The sequence below is a fragment of the Balaenoptera physalus genome (assembly GCF_965194825.1).
Source record: "Balaenoptera physalus genome assembly, chromosome: 4".
Taxonomy (NCBI): domain Eukaryota; kingdom Metazoa; phylum Chordata; class Mammalia; order Artiodactyla; family Balaenopteridae; genus Balaenoptera; species Balaenoptera physalus.
Window position 1 is genome coordinate 46,084,872 of NC_138891.1, and position 23,350 is coordinate 46,108,221.

Sequence of the window (23,350 nt, forward strand, 5' to 3'; positions counted from 1 at the left end):
AACCTTGTGGTAACTGCTAAAAGCAAGTGTTGTCACAGTATATGAACAATTCTGTTTAGTTCTGTTGCATTGTTACTTCTGAGGTACCTTGTTATTTTACATGTTACATGGTAGAATTATGTGGTAGCAAAAGCACCATAATATGATGTGACAGAAAATACATAGGTAAAATTTATCTGCTTATGTGTCTCTGATGCTTACTTTCAGTTTAAGTCAGAATTTTGAGTTATGAGTAGAGTTGACAGTTGTAGGCAAGGGTAGGACTTCTGGCTTATAGGTTTCTATACCTTTGGAACACTTTTTTTTTTTTTTTTTAAATAATCTCAAGTCCATCCACACTGTCTCTATTGCCAACATTCTACTTTTTTTTTTTTTTATAAGTTTATTCATTTATTTATTTATTTTGGCTGTGTTGGGTCTTCATTTCTGTGCGAGGGCTTTCTCTAGTTGCGGCGAGCGGGGGCCACTCTTCATCGCGGTGCGCGGGCCTCTCACTATCGCAGCCTCTCTTGTTGTGGAGCACAGGCTCCAGACGCGCAGGCTCAGCAATTGTGGCTCACGGGCCCAGTTGCTCCGCGGCATGTGGGATCTTCCCAGACCAGGGCTTGAACCCGTGTCCCCTGCATTGGCAGGCAGATTCTCAACCACTGCGCCACCAGGGAAGCCCCTGGAACACTTTTTTTTAAAAAATAATTTTGCACACTTTTTTCTCTCTTTAATATTAATGTAATTTAAAGAACTTGTTTTCACATATGTACTTCCTAGTAAATCACATTTCCCTTTATACAAGATGCAATTTTTTGAACATAGTTGTACGGTTATGTTGTTGACACCTGGAAGTTCTATTTACTAGCCTCATATTTCTGTAGTGTTAAATCTATGACTGATTAACTCACAAAATCTGACATGGGGGCATCTTCGGATGGCCTGTGGTGCTGTGTCTTTCAAGAATGTCTGAATGTAATTTTAGTGAAATGTGCGTTTAATCTAAGTGCTCTTCTTCTGTTTTTTTTAAGAGAGATGTTTTAAAGGGATTAAAACAAGGATTTTGCATTTTTGTATTAAAAATTATGTTTTATGAAAGAGGAAAAACATTTATTCTATAGGAATTTTATTTTAACATAGTTATTTTAATAACTGAAATGATACAGATAATTTTTTTCATTTCTATTAATACCTGGGCCCTTTTTTATTTAGCAGCATCAGCAAAACATGAAGTAAATCCAGTGTTAATGAAATGGAAGTGATAATGATCCCATCTTAAAATAGGAACAATGTAGCCATGTAGTAAGGAGTAGCAGTTCCTTTAGTGTATGCCCTAGGGATACAATTCTGCTATGTCACATCCCTGCTAATCATAGACTCAGGGCTGGTAGAAACTAGATGAATGTGGGAGAACCTTTGTTCTATTAACTCTAGTAAAGGAAAACTCACTACTTCATGAGTTCTCAATTTCTCTTGAGATGTTGACAACTCCATTAATAGAATGTAGCATTGAAATATGTCAGATGCGCCTGAGTTAGAGATCTGCAAAATTAATTTTGAACTCCAGCTAAAGAAATAATTTAAATTCAAGTTTTTGGGAGTCATCAGGTCTATTTATATCCTGTTGTACTAATACAAGTTAAATCAAATGTGTGTGTTTGTGTGTGTGTTTGTGTGTGTGTGTTTGTGTGTGTAGGTAAAAGATGTAAGAATAGAAACAAGAGATATCTTTCATACTGAGAGAAGGAATGAATGACACATCACACTTCACTGCTCTGCCCTAATCTATAACTTAAGATTTACTGAGTAACCTCAATATTACATGTTCCATCTATTATGAGACAGGCATGCTCTGAAGTCCTTAGGTTCTGCATCAACTAAGCTTTCCTGTCTGTGCCTTCATAAAACCAGATGGAGAATATTACCTGCTAATTTATGATTTCAATAAGAAAATTTAAAAATAATCTCTCCTAGGTATGATGACAGATTATCGGTGCATTGCTGTAGATAAGAAGGCCAACTTTGTAACAGACTACTGAATTGTAAAAATAAATAAAATATAATGATTTATTGAAAATATTTCCTCATAATTTCATTAATTCTGTATTTTTTGTTCTGCTTTACATCATTGTTCTCTGAGCTAGATAGATGACAATCACTTTAGATAAAAGCTAATCAGATTGACTTCAATTTCCTCGTGAGCGCAAGTAATAAGTTAAACACAAACATAATACATATTTTTGAATGGAAAAATCTGTAAGTCAGTATTTTTAAGCCTATCGAAAGTGAGTTGCAGGTAAAGAAGAAAATTGGTTTTTGTCCTGGGTCTGAAAATTCATAGGGACACCAATAGTTCTATAAGGAAGAGTACTTACCACCCACCTCAACACTGCTTTTTATTTATCCCTTGTTTTAGTATTTATTGCAGGCTAATTATGTGCCTGGCTCTTACTTAGGTACCTTCTGAGATACCCAGTTATTTCTCTCAAGGATCTAAAAATATAGAAAAACAGGGATTACTTGAACACAAAGAGTTATATAATAGCAATATGTGATAACTGCCATATATAAAACATACATGTCCTATGCATATAAAATCTTGTAAATGTGTAAATACATTGTAATAAATATTTTAATATTCATAATGTTAAAATGCTGTATACCTTTAAACTGTGAAGCCATGTAGCACCTCACTTCCCTCTTCTGCAAAAAGGGATGGTAAAAATAAGACCTAACTCATAGAATTATCTTGAGATTAAAATGAGAAAATAAAAGTTCATATCACAGTACTTGTTCAAAAAACATCAATTATCATTAAAGATGTCTTAGTTCCTTTGAATATTTTCTAAATATAGTTCTCATTTCTATGTTTTCTACAGATTTTAATTAAAATTGTAAGTAACATTTTTGTATATTAATGCCACATTTTCAATTTCCTTCCACCATTCCTATAGGCAGAATTCTATACCTTGAATATATACAACAAAAATATCCTTATTTTCTTTACTGGCATGAAAGAGAGTGAAGAATATAGGTTAAAAAGGAAAAAATATTGGAAATAATTTTTAAAAATGATCCATGTCCCCAGGAAGGCAGTATTTTGCAATAAAAAACAATGTTCACTAGACATGAGAAAACAGACTTTTATTAACTAGGAGAGTAGTCTTGGGTAAGTCACTTCATTATAAGCCTTACTTTCTTCTTCTGTAAAAATAAGAGGCAAATATATTACAAAAAAGCTTAAGGAAAATTTGCCAGGCAAACTAAGCAAGCATATTTAAATTATAGAAGCAAATGAGTTTATGCTTTACTTTAAAATAAAAGCTTTACTTTAAAAAAATAAATGTAACTAAGAATGGTCTTCTTTCCAGAAAATGAATGCATGCATTCTGCAGATGAATTACAATTTTTTAAAGCTCTTGTATCTCATCTACCATGGGTTCAAAGCCATGTTCTGGTCCTCTTTAGAGAACACAGTATTTTGGGATTTATCCCAGCTAATAATCAATGCAAGACCCTGTGGCAAAAACTCAACACAGATGCTTAGATGGATGCTGATCTCATGATATCTGCAGAATTTCACTAACCCTGGTTTAGCTACTAATAAATGAATGCTTGAGTAGTTTAATACACAAGGGCTGAAAGCAAGTGGAGGAGATGGTCCCAACAGATGTCAGGAATGATAAATGCTAAAAACCTAGAAATGTATTTGTTGATGGCCTGAGATAGTGTTCCAGCACAGTGAGTCCCAGAAACTGACAGCCAGATATCAAAGTGAGAAAGATCACTTTTAGATTTTTATGTAACTAGGGGAAAAAAAAGCCTTTGCACAGGAACTACAGATGTATATAAGCAGTATGTTATGAGAAAGTCATTTTCAAAGGCTACAGGGATTTGTGATTTTGTGGTAACTATTAATGCACTTTTGTGATAGATTTTATATACCGAAGAAGATGACCGTAGCTGAACCTTGCCCTGAAATCAAGAGTTATAAATTTGTTAACATTTTCAGTTTAACTGCTTTTTGTTAACGCAATTTTTCTCACTAAATCTCCTTTTTGGATGCTTGTTTGTAAGAGCTTGGAGGACAGAGACCAGTACTCTATTCTTTCTATATTTTCATAGCCTAGGAAATGCCTAGGAAAGTAATTAGTACATGATGAGCTCACACTGATAAAGCGTTATATTTAAAAATGCTCTCAAATATATTTATATACCTTTTTCTTAGAACAGTCTCATAGTGAAAACAAAACAGATATTATCCATGTTTTACCGAGGGAAAATACATGGAAGTTCACAGATTTTAAATGACTTGGTTGAGGTCAACAGCTCCTAAATGATGTAGGTAGTACTTAAGTTCCATTCTCTTCTTTTTAAACTTAAAGCTTCAGTCATCATATCACCCTGATTTTCCCCATTTCATCATGTGTGCTAACTTATATTCAGAAACCCTAAATGGTTTCCTCTGTGTGACATAACTAACAAGGAGGTGAGGCAGAAGAGAAGCCTATGACTACATATAAGTTAATCATATTATTATGGGGTTGGTAGAAAGGCTATACTGAACATCAAAGGTATATCATTCTACTGAACTCTTTAAATGGGAATACAGTTTGTCTCTGGAGAGCCTATCTAAAGAGATTTCTGGCTTAATTTATATCAGTTTCTTTGGACATTAAAAAAAAGTAATTGTAGAAGGGAATATTAGGGAAGGAATTGAGGGAAATTAAGTGTGAGGAAGTCTCGACAGCATGAGAAGAAAGGCTCTTTCAGTAAAAATAGCAAAGAAATAAAAAATCAGATTGTATTCACTGGACTAAGAAATAAACTAGCTTCTGAAAGACAGGAAACAAGTTACTTCTTTCTCCTGGATAGGTGTCCTCTCCTCATTTGTAAAATGGGTATAGCAATGTGAAATTTCTTCTTGTACTAATTGGAAAGGTTGACTTGGTTTTAGATATATTTAACTTTTCACATATTGACCCTTTATAGTTTAAATAAGACTAAGATTAGCCATTTGGTTATTTTTTTTATTGTACATATATATATATATATATAAAATTAGTTTTATATATATAAATATATAACTAATTCCTCTTGGATGGTGGGTACCACAAGCTATATTCTCTAGGAGTATCACTCTATTCTAGCAAACTTCCACAAGTTTGCTTTTGGGCCCAGAGGGTGAGTCAGAATTGTTTGGACACTCCTGAATTTACTTATATACGTGGTTCTCTCATTAAAGAGCAAATCTCTGTAATAACTCTTGGTAAGTAGTTTAGTATTGAGGCATAAAGTCTGGCACAATCTACAAAACCCAGAGTTATGGGCATGTCATTTTTAGCTCTAATTATACGCAATATTATGAAAGATATCACAGTTTGTCTTCATCACCTTTCCTTTTGATAAATCTTCCCCTTACTTTTGTACTCCTTCCTAGGCTTTCCTGCTACCTCTCTGGAATTCTGGAGTACTGCCTATGCCTGAATGTCCTTGGTTCTTTTTGTTCTTTCTCTATCAGAGCTATTACAATGTTAGGATTGTAAATGACACCCTAATTATGAAATTCTTATGAAAATATTAACTTTATGTTCCCTATCCACATCTAATTGATGTCTCTCTTCCATTGTAAACTCACAATTAATAAAAGTATTGGTGAAATAATTCATGCTAAGATCTTTACAGCTATTCCTAAGTGAATGTGTAACCTATAAGGCAGTACTTACACTTAAGTAGGGTATTGTTGCCAAACCCCAACTAATAGTGAGATTTCATATATTAACACATATTGTGCGTTGTAAGGGGTGCTTCCATATATTAGCATATATTCCAAGCATCCCTCAAGCACACTGTCTTGGGTAATCACCTACTCCACCCTCCCTATAAAGCCAACCCTTCCCCCAGCCCCAAAATGTCCATTAGAGAGCTCAGCTGCTGCCGGACTATCAGGCACGTAGCCAGTTGGCTTAAGCCTGCAGGTTTCAGTGCCAGAATGTCACAGGATCCTCTTGAAGTTGTCTGGTAAAGTGTACACTAAGATTACCTATAATATCTACTTTCTTTTCCTTACAGAAATGTGTCATGAGAATAAATGAGATAATTTAGGAGAAGCACTTTGAGATCCTAGGAAGAAAATGCATGCTATTTATTCAGGTTATTGTCATTTTTAGTATTATTAATAAATACTACCTTGAAGGTGCCCTGAAACTAAGGTCTGACACTTTACTATAGCTGTATTTGAACATAAAGCTTCTGCACAATTGGTTGCAGTTTGCTTCCATACTACCAAGATGTGGTGGGTCTTTCATTTTATTGGATTCCAAGTTGTGGAATAGCTTTACTTTCTAAGTCTGTTTGTAATGTAAACAATTTGCTTTGTAAATAAACGGCATCTTTCGTAGCTGACATGTTGTAATTTCCAACAGAAATGTAAGCTAAATTTATGAATTCATTAGAAGGCATATTGTTAGGTGATGCTCATTTATTTTCAAGGAATGAATGCTACATGAATGCCTAGTTTGCTTTTATTTTTGTTTTCGTACGTGCTAAACAATGGAGAAAACTCAACTAGCCAAAGGGGGAAAAATAGGCCATTAGGACCTTGTGAATTGGAGAAAAAAAAAGAAAGACTTGCTATGGAAAAGATTGTATTAATTTAAAAGCAATCTTTTCTTTTTTGTGCAAGTGTAGAAGGCAGATCCTTTTCTGTTCTGAGACATCCCTACATTCCTGTTTTCTCAGATTAACTCTCCTACTTTCCCAACTGCCTAAGCCCTACAGAGAGCACTAGTCAAGGCTGCTCAACATCAGAGCATAAATGCAGGCTCTAAACAGCAGGAGGTCTGAGAATTACTTTAGCCTCATGACAGGCCAAATTTTTTTCCCTTTAATCATCTCCTTCTTTATTCTCATCGTATCATTTGTATCTGACAGGGAACAGCCTGCCTTCCAGAGCAGGAATGTCCTTATTTATCCCTGAACCAGACCCTCCCAGAAGCAGAATTTCCTCTTCAAGAACAAGTTAAGGATTCTCTCTCATTTGACGTTTCTGGATTAACAAAAGATAGAAAGTTTTCCTCCATTCTCAATTTTTTTTTCCTGCAAAGAAATAGACTGAGTCCCACAAATTGTCACAACGTGTTCCTTATTTGAAATGTTAATGAATTACAAAAAGAATTATGACCCATAAAATAATGTCTGCAATAAAATGCATACAATGGAACAAAACATAATAAAAGTGCTGATATAATCCTTATACAGGCATAAATCTCTTTGAATTCAAATGCATATGTCAAATGATAACTCCCTCAAATATTAGAAAATGATATGCATTATCTTTATGAATAGTTATAATGAGACTACCATTTTCATGTCTGTATTCTAATAACACTATCAATATAATGTGCTCATATTATTAGAGTTAGAAATGCTAATTCAAATTTACATTACTTTACCAGAAAATGTGAAAATGGATGCCAAATTCTGTTTTAAGAAAATGAACCCAAGGCCAGAGACATTTGTAGTTTGTATTTCCAAATAGTTGCCAAAAAAATATTTTGTTACAGAGATGAGTACTTTAAAATTGTGTGGGTAATTTATTATTATAACCAATGGAATTTTATTTCCTTTTATGCTTGAGATAATTTTTGGCAGGAAATTACTCACCTAGGAAACCATCAATTCTCTTAGACCACTACAATCTCTTATAGTGCAAGGCTCCTCAAACTTCGACACATTTTTTGATTCCTTCTAAATCACTGATTGCGGGTAGATGCTCACAGTAATGTTTCTGAAACTGAGATAAGGTGGGAAGGAAGGGTAAGTTGAGGATCACCTATATTTTCCTGTTAGAAATGACTACAATCTGCAAAGAAGGAGTTTGAGGGTTATCTTTCTCCAAGCCCCCTTTATAGTATGAATAGCTCTATGTTGGGAGCAGAGGTTGTAGTAGCTACTGACCTATGCTCAAAATTTACAAATTCTCAAGATTCACTGTTGAAGGATCTTTAACTTAGTATATTATTTATGTTTCAAATAGTGGATCCATGGATATTGAGACAGAAACACATATAGAGACATGTGTATGCATATAAATCCTACATATTTGAATATTTGTAATTATATAGCAATATTTCACCTATAAATGGATTTTGACCCAAGTACAGTAAAAAATTTTTTTAAGTAAGAAGCACGTATTGAAAAAAATGTTCTATGATTATAGGGCCACTTTTATGATAGTGTGGGCTTCGCTCTTCAAAAATCTAGGGAGTTGCCTTTACATCTTTATCAATATGAATGATGACTCTAGTATATATAGTCTGTGGAAATAACGAAATTTTCTCTCCCACCATGTGGAGCCCAGGGTTCTTGTAGATAAAAGAAAGAATTAAAGAAATGGTAAAAATCATTATTTCCACCATTTTGTTTAAAAAAATTAGTTAAAAGTTCATTGCTATAAATTAAAACAAGTAGAAAGCAACTAAATGTTGAGTAAATTCAAGAGAATAAAATTTAAGTGAGAACTTGAGTAAAAGATGGTGTCCTTGAGAAGATAGTGCATCATCTTGGCCAGGAAGGAAATCTAGATATAAATTGGTGAGGTGTATCCCAGAAATAAAGACCATTAAGAAAGGGACAATTTAAGAAAGAAACGTTATGTGCAGAGGGGATAGTGAAAATACTGGATTGACTGTAACTGTGTGTGCGTATTAGAGAGTAACTGCTTATTCATCCTTGATAGGATAGGTTAAATTAGATCAGGCAAGTCTTGAAAGCTAGACAGAAAAGTCTGCACTTGATGCAGTGGGCAATAGGACAATTGCAGATTATTGAACAGGAAATAATAGCAGTGGTTTTGGCAGATAAACCAGTGATAAGAATAGAAACTTTTGAGAAAGAAGATTCTGGAAAGGCAACCAGATTTTATGTATTGAAAAGATAATAGATGGGTTGATGGAGTGAGGAAATAATGGACGTATATCATGTCCAGAAGGGTTTTGTCACTGCTAGAAAACCAGTGAGCAATGGAAGAGAAAGAAAATTAAAAGCTTTTCTTTCCTCTTTGATTTGTTTAAAATTGAAGGACCCTTTAATGTGCTTATAGTAGGAATGAAAGGAGACCTTGAAGAAAGCCTGATGGAAATGGTAAAGAGGGAATGGGAAGAATTGGGGACTGGATTTCCCGAGACTATAGGAATTGATGAGTTTAGAATACTGATGGAAAGAAAAGAGAACTGAGTAAAAATGAAAAAATAAAGTTAGGAACAGTGCTAAGAGTCTATTAAGTAGAAATTTCTAGTTATATGATTACTGATTTTTAAATAACCCAGAGCACTAAAATATCTTGAATTGCTTTCTAAATCTTAAGTTATTAAGTTGCACTCAAATTAGATTTAGTGGATACTGATGTATGCTAATTCTATGAAAATAGGCAAGTCACATATACATACATGAAAACTGTATAGCAACCAGAATATATGAAAATTGAAAATGCTTTTTTTAATAAGAATGAATAATAGAGTTTATTTAGCTTTGCTTATGCCAAATAAGCATTAGAAACTATGTAATTTATTAATATAATTCTGAAATATTTTCTCAAATTTTCTTTGTTGTAAAAGCAATCTTTGAAACTTAAACTAACTTTTAAAAATATTTTGTCCTACATACTTGGGGGAAAATCTTATTCTTTTGTAATAAACTTCAAAATTAAAAATAAAAGGGACTTCCCTGGTGGTCCAGTGGTTAAGAATCCACCTTCCAACCCACAGGGGACACGGGTTCAATCCCTGGTCAGGGAAGTAAGATCCCACATGCTGCAGGGCAACTAAGCCCTCGCGCCACAACTAGAGAAGCCCGTGTGCCACAACGAAGAGCCCCCATGCAGCAACAAAAGATCCCACATGCCACAGTGAAGATCCCATGTGCTGCAACTAAGACCTGATGCAGCCAAATAAAACAAACAAACAACAACAACAACAAACAAAATAAAAAAAAAAGTCCCTACTTGATGGGCCTGAAAAGAAAATTCAGAACGCCATTGGCTTGTATTCTCTGTTTGAGTTCCATCATAATTTGTGCTATCAGAGCCATGTTATTATTAATGTAAATAACCAAATTTATTTTCTTAGGAATAGGACTAATGTAAGGCCAGGGTCAGACTATTATCAGGTTTATTTCTTATATGAAATTACTTTAAGAGAGACAATCACTTATGAACTGAATAAGAATGCTTCTCTAAAACCTGCTTTCTATAAGAAAAATGTGATATATTCAATTCAACTATTTGTAATATACAAACATAATTTATCTTAATAGTTGAGAGGCTTTTGTTTAATTAAATGAGCTTTGTTTTTAAGTATAAACCGGATTATAATTAATGAATTGCTGACATTCCACTTTTGCACTTATTTTTCATGACTTGTCTTTGATTTTTATGTAAACAAAAATTAGATAGTAGGCAGGTTTAAGAGGGTTGATAATGACCATTTCAGTATGAGGACAACTAAACTAACATCTATCACTTTGTGAGTCCTTACTTTATGCCATGCATCATGGTAAGTTCTTTATATACAGTATTTGATTTTTTCAAAACTGAAGGGTATGTAATATTTTACTCATTTAAATTGAGAAAAATAACTTTGGAAGGTTTAATAAATGCTTACACAGTTACTAAATGTCAGAGCCAGTTTTAAATCCAAGTGTGAATGATTTTCATAATCATGAGTTTAACCACTTTTTTGTACTACCTTTTGGTATCCAGTTCAGAATGAGGAAATGAATTGCCTGACACGGTACTATAAGTGGTCAGCTGGTGTTTGTAACCTGGGAGAAAAAAAAACACACAAGAATGTAAAAACTGTATAGAAGCATGAAAATTTAAAGCTGAGAGAAATGTTTTGAGTTCATATGGTCCAAACCCTCTAACTGAGAAAACTCAGACTCAAAATGGCCAAATGGCAATACAGACAAGTCACATCAAACAGCATTTAATTTATCAGCTGCTTTTATCATCTAACTCTGTGGCTAAAATGTCATGAGACCAGTCTCTTATTGCATTAACGAGTTAATGGAGGAGGGGAGATTATGTTAGGGAACACAGAGCTAGAGTATCGAGAATCTAGTCACCAAGTCCTTCTCCGCAGTTTTTCAAAGAAAAAAAAAAAGCTGTTGTGGTAAAAATTAGGCAAAATCTAATTTCAAATTTAGAAAAAACTTACTGAGCATCTTCAATGCACCCAACACTGTATTAGATAATTCCACATTTATTATCTCATTTAATCCTCACAGCCACATATGGAACTATTAACATATACAGTTATATAGGGTTAACACTAAACCTTGTTGACAAGCATATTAATTTTAGAATTATCTACTCATTCCCCATTCATAGTTAGAAATTAATTATTAAATCTTAACGGCAGTCTGGTGTGAATAGTTGTGCTTTGGCAAATAGAATTGCCTTTAGTTAAATATGGCTTCATATATCTAAGTATTTCTTAAGCCATAGGGTGTGTTTATATTACTATACAAGATATATACCCCACCACATCATACTCTAATTTATGGTTGATTTATGGGAGCTTCAAGGACAATTTTGATTACACATGATTTTTCCATGACTTTATTACTTAATCTCCAACTTAACTATATACTGTTATTAGAAAAAAATATTGAATAAATGTACACATGAACCAGAACCAAAGTTTCTAGATCACTGTTGCTGCCATTGCAGTCCTCAGAAACCTACATCATAATTACCTGAGCTGCTATCGGAAATGCAGATTCCTGTGTCCACCCCCGATCAACTGAATCAGAATCTCTGAGGGCTTGAGCCATGTTTGTGCATTTTTAACAAACCTGTGGGTGGTTTCTATGCACACTAAAGTTTAAAAACCTTGTTCTATATTCTCAATCCAAAACCTTCCCACACTGCCACCAAAGGGTTAAGTCAGCAGCTTTTTATTTCTGCATTAATATAATGTGGGAGATCCCATCTGGTATGAATCAGGAAGGAACTTGTCTTGAGAGGAAAAATTCTCATTGTGGGGAACAATTATTTTCTCATTGTTTTGAAATGTGTATATATCTACATATTTGTGCATGTGTATGTGTGTGTCAAATAGAGAGAAAAAGTGCTTCCCTCATTCTCACATGAAGAAAACCTTTGTACAAATTAGGTAAATAACTTCAAGAAGAGATGCCACGTTTGTCTGCATTTTGTACTTATTTTTGCTTCCTCTGTCTACACAATCCATCTTAGTGGATAATGGAAGTCCTGTCTTCTTTTGTAATACAGTCTTTGAATTGCAGTCATGGAAATTGTCTTAAAAAGTCATCTTGTCCTTCCCTTGACCTCAAAGCCTCAAATATTTAAAATTCTATTTTTAAAAATTTTCCACAGTTAAATGTTCTGATATCCCTTGGGAACCAATTTAGTGTTGAACAGCCTCTTCCATTATCAAAAGCTTCTTTCTTTCTTTCCTTGCTTTGCTATTAAAATTCATTTTTGCCTGTTATGTTTTCAGCAAAAACAAAAAGAGCTGGTCACCACAATCTGTGGAATAGCTCTTCATTGAAGACTATTAATGATGACGTTTCTATCAGCTCTTTAAATAATATAAATCCTTTTTACCTTTCTTGGAGTTCTCATTTTCTAACCCTTCAATTATTTTCTTCCTCTATCCTGAACTCTCTTCATTCTTCTCAAGTTCCGAGATGTGAAACTAGACACAGGAAGATCTTACCATTGCTGAATATGATAGGATTACCTGGCTGCTCGTATTTACTCTACTCCTATTTATGCATCCCGTAGAACTCTGAGAGGTGCAGAACAAATGTAAATGGGTGTCCCATGATGTTCATGGTCTTGAATAATTTCATAACACTTTTCATAAAGATATGGTTGTTATTCCCAGGAACCTGGGTAGTTTGTATCATAGATAATTACTTTCTGCCTATCTACAGCATTTTAAGTTTCAGTTAGATGAATTATTCTTCACTTCCGCACGCAAAGCCATTATTATAAAAAGTTGTTTGAGCAGAACACGACAACTCTGCATTTTAACAGAGGGAGAAAAGACCACTTTATATCCAGCCTGTAAAGAGTCTAGCATTCCTTAGGGGGTATGAAATGATACAGAGTCCTGCTTTCCCAACCTAATGCACACAGTCCAACATGCTCTTTATATTTTCTTTTATATTATTGTCTTGCTTAGCTATCCTAAATCCTAACAAGAAAATCTACCTTGACAGTAGCATTTATTTACTAATTCTAGTGAAATTTTAAGTAAAAAATGTTTAAACTAGAACATGAAATTGACAAAGCTGTAAATCAGGTTTACACTTGTTTCATCAATTTAAGTAAAAATGCAGAGGACTTACTTTTGGTTTTGCTTTTTGTTTGTTGTCTTGTTCCATATTGGAAATGGCCAATAAAATTATATATTCATTGTTCTATAAAAATATACTGAACACTTATTATGTCAATGCATGCAATCAGTTTAACTGCTGTCAGAGAAAGTCTAAAACAGATTAGCACAGTCTGGGTTTCCATGGGTTCTCTTTCTTATTTTCTATTGAAATAGATTTTTTTTGCATTTTGTTTATTTATTTCTTTTTAAATGTCTTCAGTGTCATCTCATTTATTGAAACTCCAAGGCTTTTCTTTTTGCATTCTCTCCCACCCAACTCTGAAATTCCAGGTCTTTGTTTTAACTTACTTGGCTCTGCATGCAGTCCGGAGACTCTTGGGTGTAGCCAGTTTTTGTTGTACAGAAGGATGATATCACTAGCACATCCTTATCTCATTTCTCAGCTCTTTACCCTCCTTTCTACCCAGCTACATTCTTCTCACTCTCAAGTGGGCTTATGAGAACTTAGGGAAGTTTTACAAAGGCATTGAATGTTTGAGATATATCTTCAAAACACAAATGTCATCTTGCCATACCCTACCTTTAATAGAAACTATTGCTTGTAGGATAAAATCTATACTCTTTTCTATGCACTTGATAATTTGACACCATGTTACATCAAAATATCCCCCTTTTTAGTTTCTCTGCCTTCTTCCACACACACCCCCAATCTACTATTTTCCAGGTTATGCCTGTGGTCCACCTCTCACTCTGAAAGTTATGAATGAAAAATTATGTAATCATCCCTCTATGAAGGTGCAGCTCATACATTTAATGCATTTGTGAAACTTCTCTAAGTTTCCATTAGCAGAACATAGTTTCCTTCTTTATGTTCCTATAGCAGTTTAAAAAATGCCTGCTATAACATTTCACAATTGAAGAATGTGCTTTTAGATGCCAGGACTATATAATGATTCATTCATTCATTCATTCAATAAATATTTTATTAAGACATACTAGAAGTCAGGTACTGTTGTGTGATACAGTTAATGCTGATGAAGAAAACTAACAAGGACCATGTTTTCATGTTGCTTTTATCCTTCCTTCCTTCCTCCCTCCCTCCCTTTCTCCCTCTCTCTTTCTCTCTATCTCTTTCTTTCTTTCTTTCTTTCTTTCTTTCTTTCTTTCAGAGGAGGAGCCTGCAGATAATTGGACAAATAAATTTATTTCAAGCTGTCATAGAAAATAAAATAGAATAATGTAATAAGTAGAGTTCAAATTTGGTCTCGGTTAAAGAAACTGTTCAGGAAAAGCATACCTGAGGATGTGATCCTTAAGCTGGAAACTGAATGATGAGACTATGTTAGCACCATGAAGATCTGGGAGAAGGGAGTTCTAGACAGAGGAGAGGCCCAGAACAACAGGAATGAGCTTGGTGGCTTGAGGAATTGAGAGAAGGCCTGTTGTGACTAGAATATGTACAGAAAGGTGGAGGAGCATAGTCAGAAATAGCATGGGAGAGATAGTCAAGAACTGTATGAACTATGCTATTAATAGAGGTTTTTCAGTAAATGTTTTTTCTTTAATGAATAGTAATTGTAATTGATATGATAATAATTTAATGTTTTAATGGTATAATGAAGGGCAGTGGATGAAAAAGAAATGGATTAATAGATTTAGGTCCATAATCTTTAAATATTTCAACCCAATAATGACCAAAGCACTATCATAAGTATGTAGTATAGTGTATGATCCACATCACAGACAATGTAGTTTTTACAGCATAAATATAAAAAATGTGTCTGAAGCTATAAAAGAATTTTACTGTAGACAGTCATGCACACTCTTTTTTTGTGATTCTAAAATAATTTGTAAAGGAGAGATTAAAATGAATTTTGATGTCAGAGGAAGAGATACATTAAAGATGAGGAAACAAACTGGGTAATTTGTGAATATCAATCTTCCTATGGATATATTCAAAATGCATTAGACTATAGTCTCTTAAAGGATAGGAACTATTTTTGTTTTATCAGTCTTTGTATAATATTAAATTAATATCTTTTACACAGATGTTTAATTAAATAAAAATATATATCCCAAATTATATTTTAAAAATTCAACTTTGTTTCCTTAAGCAATTAAGATAATTTTTAAAAACCTCAAAGATTGAAGTATAACTTTTTGTTCATTAGTCTCTTCATAGCAATTTTAAATAATTTTACTTTTTTAAAATAAAATGTGTTTGGATCAACTCCAAAATAATTTTGCATATTAATTTTTTTTCTTTTATAGAAATAATCATTGAGAGTGGCCTAGCATAATTAACAAGCAAAAAGACACAAAATAATATTCTAAAGACAAAGAAAAATTCAACATTACAGAATTGTTTTCTCTCATGAAATATCAGGCAGATGGTAGAGGTCACTGTGGTTCTTGATGAGTGGGAAGTAAGAACATCTCCACATTGTACCATGGAGAAGTGTCAGCAAACAAGTACATTTTTAGTGTAAAATTTAATGGAACCCAATATTCCACTTTTATAGTAAAGTGTCTGTGCTCAAATAATCCTTATTTTGAGATTCTCTAATTACGCCTGATCCATATCTTAGGCCGGGAATTCCCTGTAATATTTCATTAGGTTTGTCAACCAGATTTATTCATAAATGAGAATAAATGAACATGTCAGCATAAGTTATTGTGGTAATTTGTGAAACTGTTAATGAGATATTTTCTGAGCTCATAAAAGGAAAGAGCTATGTCATTAAATTACTGCACAATAATTTTATTTTGATACAGTAAGTGAGCTGATACTTTATCAAAAACGACACCCTGATGCATCAGTGAACTGAAGATGAACAATTAAATGTTCCAATGAAGGAGGTCTGATGTTATTTAGATGTAGTTAAGACGGAATGTGGAGTTAAAAAAAAAGGTTATTATTTTGAATTAATTATATATGTTTTTAAACTTTTTAGAATGTAATTAGGAAACAATAATAAGAATTGCCCTATTAAAAAAAGATGCACTCAAACATTTTACAGTGTAACAAGTATGTGGTGTTCTTGAATGTAGACACAAACGTTAAGTGTTTACAGGATGCTTAAGGGATAAACAAGTCTTACAGTGAGCCTATAGGGACAATCAGATAATCATGAGTGTTAAATTTGGGTTCTGCTGTGCTATAAGGAAAGAAGGAAAAGGACATGGACACAAGAGAAAGAAGAATATGTGTGTTTATCTCAATTTGAGCAGTATTTAAAAACAAACTGTATAAGTATTCTAGCAAGAAAGGGAGGGTGGTGATGTTAGTAGACACCACAGGGCATTCTATCAGAAGGAGGGAAAAATTGAGTATTGGAATGGAAGACATCTCTCCCTGGATGGAAAAGAGGGAGCACCTGTAGTTTACTAGATGTTGACATTGGAGATACAGGGTTTGTGAAGAAACCAGTTCATTCAGTGTGTTCTTCAACCCTTTATTGTCATCACTATGGTATCCAGGGAACCTGTAGAATTTTTGTGATGCCTCTGGGAACATTAGAAACCAACTCATCAAGGTTTGAACCTCTCAAAGGCAATACACAAAATGTTTACAACCTCTGCATATAAGGACCTAAGAGTAAAAACAGTAAAACATACATATAGATAGATCTTCATAGTACATCATTATAAGTATAGCTCATCAATACTCTTTTTTTCCCCTTAAACTGTGTTTTCATTTTGTCTCCTTTAATGTTCCTGGGTAGATGAACACCTTTCTAAAATTTCTCCTACCTGTGGCTTTTATTTAACTCAGTAAGAATATCATTACTGGCTCTCTTCCTCAAATAAAAGCTAAGTCAGACTCATAAGGTTTGGAATGGACTAATCTTAAACATGAGTGATACATGTAATCACAGATTTCATAAGAAAATATTTACTGGGTGCTTGCTGGCTAGATGGCTGTAAGTAAGAAGCTGGGGATACACTTAAATATAAGAGATTCCCTGTGCTGTAGATCCTATAACTTAAGTAGGAATATAGGAGACACACGTAAAAAGAAAAATGAGTTATTAAATGAGTGCATTAAAAGTGCCATAATTCTTTAGAAAGGCCACAAACATAGAGGTATATGATAGTTAAGAAGGCTTTGTGGGGAGAAATGCCTTCAGTTGGAACATAAAGCAAAGACAGTAATAACTTTAGCATGCTTTACATTTGTATAAAAATTTTATATGTGTTATTTAATTTGCTTGTTACAAGAACCATGAACATTTTTACTTTGCTCATTTTTTAAGCTACTGAACCTCAAAGAATTTATGGTAGAGTTGGGAGTCAAATTCGGGCATTTTGTTTTGTTACTTATTCTATTTGATACAGTGCCATTCAATGGAGGACACAGACCATCAGATAAACTCTTTATAGGAACTTTATTACCAAAATCATGGAGGTAGTATAATAGTAAACAGCATGGGACCTGGTGTTCATATCCTGGCTTTATTCCACTTTAGCTATGTGACCTCTGAGAAATTTTTATACCTCTATTTCATCTATAAATCATGAAAATAATATTACTCATATGGTTGTTTTGAGGATTAATGAAGTAATACCTGCAAAGTCCTTAGACTAGTATCTAGCTGTATCAGGTCAATTGTTCTCAAATTTTGGGTTTTAGGACCCTTTTACAAACTTAAAAACTGTAGTGCATCCTAAGAAATGTATATGTGGGTCATAGCTATCAATACTTGCCATATTAGAATTTTAAAATAAGTCTCAATTAATTAAAAATTACAACAATATACCCCTTACAAGCTTAAATAAATAACATTTTTTAAGGAAAAGTAACTATGTTTTCCAGACAAAAAAATTCAGTTAAAAGAGTGGCTTTGTTACATTGTTACATTTTTGCAAGTCTCTACTATTTTCTGTAATGAAACAGAGATGGATTATCCTATCTTTTTCTGTATGCAATCTGTGGTGATATGTTGTTCTTGTAGAAGCATATGAAGAGAATCCTGTCATACATAGATATGTAGTTGGAAAATGGAGAAGTATTTTTAAAAGCTTTTTTCATAATTGTGGATTTTCTTTGATAGTACACCAAATCTTGACAAATGATAGTTTCTTAAAGGTCTGTTGCAATGTGGAATTTGAAATCATATTAGTGAACTTTTAGAGCTCTGTTACATGAAAATCCATTGATCTATCATGTACTTTGAATGGGTTTTTTACTGATGAATAGTTTTATAGCATCATGCGTTGGTCACTTGAAAAATGCTGGTTAACTTAATTATGCTGATCTCCCAAATGTTGCCACATTTCATTATGCAATATCCAAAAATCACATTCATTAATGTCACCACCAATTACATTAGATTTTTTTTTTTTTTCATTATTGGGAAGCTCTTATTTAATTATTGGGAAGCTCTTAAGTCTATTATGGTAGATGCAAGTTTTTTATACTTCTTATTTTTGTTTGAAATCCTGAATTTTATTATTAATAAATGATTGTTTTCCGTGAAGTATAAACTCACTTTGTTCCTTTCTGTGAAAATTTCTGCCAAATAACCATCTGAATAATTGAAGTTTGTCTATCAGTTGTTCTTTCAAGTAAAAATTCCTTTCCATGTAAAAAGCAGCTAGTACCACTCAACATAATCACACATCTGATTTTTCTGGAGATGATCATCTTATGTTAGTATGCAGCAGAAATGCATATGTAAATTTCCCATTTTATCACAGGGAAGAGTAAAAAAGACATATTCATGGGTTGTGATTCAATAAAATTAATAATTTTTATTGTTCTGTGGATATTCTTAAATGAATCTGACTTTTTTTTTTTTTTTTTCTTTTTTAACTGTGTATGTGGTGGTAAAGGATACAGTTTTGTACCAGTGCCCTGGTTTGTGCTGAGACACTAGCAATGTTCTCCACCATTGCTTTTGCATCTTCCACATTGAAAATGGCAAACAACATTTTAGTGCTTACAAAAATAGATTTGAGCTCATGAACCCCATAAAAGTGTCTTGGGGACCTCCAAGATCCTTGACCACACTTTGAGAACCACTGTACTAGGCATTCATGTTAAATATATTATTATTAAGAAAGAAGATCCAAGGTCTGTGCAAAGAATTAGTAGCATAGGTAAATGTGAATGGTAGATTCCTATCGGAAATACACTTGGGAGAAGTAAGAGCCAGTTGTAGAGAGTTCTGTTTTATAAAAGACTCTGTATTAAACAATTAAACAAAGCAAGACCTAACATTTTAGTTGTTTTTAAGGCTGTGTCAGGATGTCTCCATGAAGCATAGCAGAATAATTCTATCCAAAAAATGGATAGGCCGTATAACTGTATAGTCCACATAGTGTTTGCAGGTTTGAGTTGTTCACTGTTGTTCAAGTGTATTACTTTTGTATACATAATTTTGTCGTACTAGATGTGCATGCCTTTATGTAATATGTATCCTTCATGCCACTCAGCCCAAAGGGCAAGGTATATATGTACTTATTGAACAATTATTTGCTACCACATAAGCCATATTTTATAGTCAAACTTGGTATGTGGTTCTGTAACATAGACCCAGAAAGAGTGATTGTGTACTTAGTAGATGTAATCTTTGTAAGTTATATCTAGATGGCATTTCTTTTATATGTTTCTAAAAGAAAAGTATTATCCTATTACTTCTATATGATCTCTCATTTACAATATTTATCTGGAAAGGAAAATTCACTAGGGTATTCACATCCATTAGGTTCATTGTACTGGAACCATTCTTAAAATTTAGAATTAACTTATTTATATAGAACTTTGTATTTTACAGTAAACTTCTTTTTTAGAATAAATAAACAAATCTATTTTTTTTTAAAGGATATAAGTAGGAGGGTAATGAAAATATTGGGTTGACCAAAAGATTCATTTGGATTTTTCTGTGCAATGGCTCTAGCAGCACTTAGTTGTCTTTAACTTCATTCAAAATAATTTTGTTAGACTGACTGTGACAACTGTCGTATCAGCGTGCATTTAAAAAAATATATCAAAATTGGTGAATTTTTGTGTAGCCATTTTAATATTGAAGATGGAAGAAAAAAAGCAACATTTTTGGCATATTATGCTTTATTATTTCAAGAAAGGTAAAAACGCAACTGAAACACACACAAAGATTTGTACAGTGTATGAAGAAGGTGCTGTGACTGATCGAACATGTCAAAAGTGGTTTGCAAAGTTTCGTGCTGGAGGTTTCTCTCTGGACGATGCTCCACGGTCGGGGAGACCAGTTGAAGTTGATAGCGATCGAATCGAGACATTAATTGAGGACAATCAACCTTATACCACGCAGGAGATAGCTGACATACTCAAAATATTCAAATCAAGGGTTGAAAATCATTTGCACCAGTTTGGCTATGTTAATCGCTTTGATGTTTGGGTTCCACATAAGTTAAGCGAAAAAAAAACCTTCTTGACTATATTTCCTCATGAGATTCTCTACTTAAACATAATGAAAACGCTCCGTTTTTAAAACAAATTGTGACAGGCAATGAAAAGTAGATACTGTACAATAATGTGGAATGGAAGAGACCGTGGGGCAAGCGAATGAACCACCACCAACCACACCAAAGGCTGGTCTTCAACCAAAGAAGGTGATGTTGTGTATATGGTGGGATTGGAAGGGAGTCCTCTATTTTGAGCTCTTTCTGGAAAACCAAAATGATTAATTCCAACAAGTACTGCTCCCAATTAGACCAACTGAAAGCAGTACTCGATGAAAAGCGTCCAGTATTAGTCAACAGAAAACACATAATCTTCCATCAGGATAATGCAAGACAGCATGTTTCTTTGATGATTAGGCAAAAATCTGTTACAGCTTGGCTGGGAAGTTCTGATTCATCCACCATATTCACCAGACATTGTACCTTCGGATCTCTAATAATTTAGGTCTTTACAAAGTTCTCTTAATGGAAAATATATCAATTCCCTGGAAGCAAAGGAAAAAAGGCACCTGGAACAGTTCTTTGTTCAAAAAAATAAAAAGTTTTGGGAAGATGGAATTATGAAGTTGCCTGAAAAATGGCAGAAAGTAGTGGAACAAAAGGGTGAATACGTTGTTCAATAAAGTTCTTGATCAAAATGAAAAATGTGCCTTTTACCTTTACTTAGACACCGAAGGCACTTTTTGGCCAACCCAATAAATAGTTAAACTATGTCTTCAAGCACTTTCTTTTCTTCAAGAACCTTTAAATTTTGTTTTAACATGAATTTTTTTTCTTACACATGCCTATTTTATTACAGTAAACTTCCTGATACATCATCCTCTCATTCAATATTATTAAAATCCTGTGAAATCTGAGCTCTTATCTTTAACTGTTCTTCCTAAGTGACCCTCAGGCCACAAAGCTGAGAATCAAGAATCAAGCATTTTAAAAAAATCTTATGAATTTTGTTTAGTCCTAAAACAAACATACTATACTTACCCACATTTTATATTAAAAATGTGCAATTTGTCACACTTCTGTATACAACAAAAATGTTAAAACCTTCCCCAAAACATATTTTTTAATCTGACATGGTCAAAAGACATTGTAAAACTATGGTAAAAATGTTTGCAGCTCAGCCTCTGTTTGCCAGCAGAGGTTGCTCTTAGGTTAGTGATTACCTTGAGATTACATGATATCAAGAATATTAAGCAGCTGAATGGAAGCTACATTATGATGTAATTATGCAGAAGTTAGATTTAAATTGAATAATAACTACTTGAGTGACTCTTACACGTGTGTTAATCTCCGTATCATCAGAAATTATGCTCTTTACAAAGATACCTCTGTAGCAGAGCAGAAAGCGACATTCGTGAAATGAAAACTGTTTATGGCTTGCCAGGAGCTAAGAATTGCTAATTTAGAAAATCGGAAAAAACTTGAGGCTAATCAAGATGGATTTATAAAATCATACACTTATTCTAATCATAGCATTTCTTTGGCTTGCTAAAAAAATGTGCAAACCTGTGCACATCTGTTTAAACAAATGTAAAAGTAGAGGTAATTGCACATATATTGCACAAATATTTTGTTATAACTTTTAAATTTAAAAAATATTTACTTGGTGATAAGCAGAATGGATAAAACTAGCAGTGATGTGCAGCCTATTTCATTTTCTTACATAGATCCGTGAATGTGCCAAGTTCATTTCACAAAGAATAATTGTAGAGTTTGAAGTCCCTTGTGGTAATTCCAACATATAAAATTAATTAAATCCAATACTTCATTAAAATGGTACTTTAAAAACCTATTTAATTAAAAAAAATTTTTAATGTCAGAGAACATTATGAAATAGAACTTTTATCTTCATTGTTAGGAATTTGAAGCTTTGAAGAAAGAAAAACTTCCAAGAGTAATATGATATTTATTTTGCAAATATACATTTGAAACCAAGAAGCATATGAAATACCATTTTAAACCACTTTGTTAGTAATAATAGATTATCTGTAACAACGCTCTATATTGGAGGTCAGCAAACTTTTCCTATAAAGAGCCAAGTAATAAATAATTTAAGTTTTGTAGGCCATATGGTCTCTATAATAACTATTTAGACACACTGTAGCACAAAATCAGCCATAGATCGTATGTAAAAGAATGAATGTAGCTTTGTTTCAATAAAACTTTATTTACAAAACAGCTGGTGGACCAGATCTGGTTTGTGGACAGTAGTTTGCCAATCCCTGAGCTATATCATCATATTACAGAAAAAAAAAACTAAATGATTTTTATCAATAAATTTTTATTTCAACTCCACTTGTCATTGTTTCATAACATCTGTTGGGGACATGACATTTTTTGTTCTACTTTACAATATGTTACAATTAGATTAATGTGTTTCCATTATCAATATTTTTACACCTGATGCCATAGATTATACACTTTAAATATACAGTATATATATTTTTTCATTCCAGTGTTACTACCTTTTATAAGTAAAAATTATAAACAAAATTTAATTTTAAAATGTCACTCTCGGGAAAAATTTTCATATGTCCTATAGTTAAAGT

At 33.2% G+C, this 23,350-nt stretch overlaps 1 protein-coding gene and 1 long non-coding RNA gene across 4 annotated transcripts in view; one reads left to right on the plus strand and one right to left on the minus strand.

The window, feature by feature from the left end:
• Nucleotides 1–23,350, minus strand: part of LOC309659159 — a 1,097,080-nt gene that overhangs the window by 114,937 nt on the left and 958,793 nt on the right. The window lies entirely within an intron of this gene.
• Nucleotides 1–23,350, plus strand: part of LOC309659141 (uncharacterized protein) — a 323,065-nt gene that overhangs the window by 85,664 nt on the left and 214,051 nt on the right. Inside the window, exon 1 of one of the 3 annotated variants that reach the window (XM_082458463.1) lies at nt 675–4,326. The exons of the other annotated variants lie outside the window; for them this stretch is intronic. Coding sequence (XP_082314589.1) covers nt 4,322–4,326 — 5 coding nt within the window. The 5' untranslated portion in view covers nt 675–4,321. Of the gene's footprint in view, nt 1–674; nt 4,327–23,350 lie in introns of those variants that run through there. 3 annotated transcript variants of the gene reach the window in all.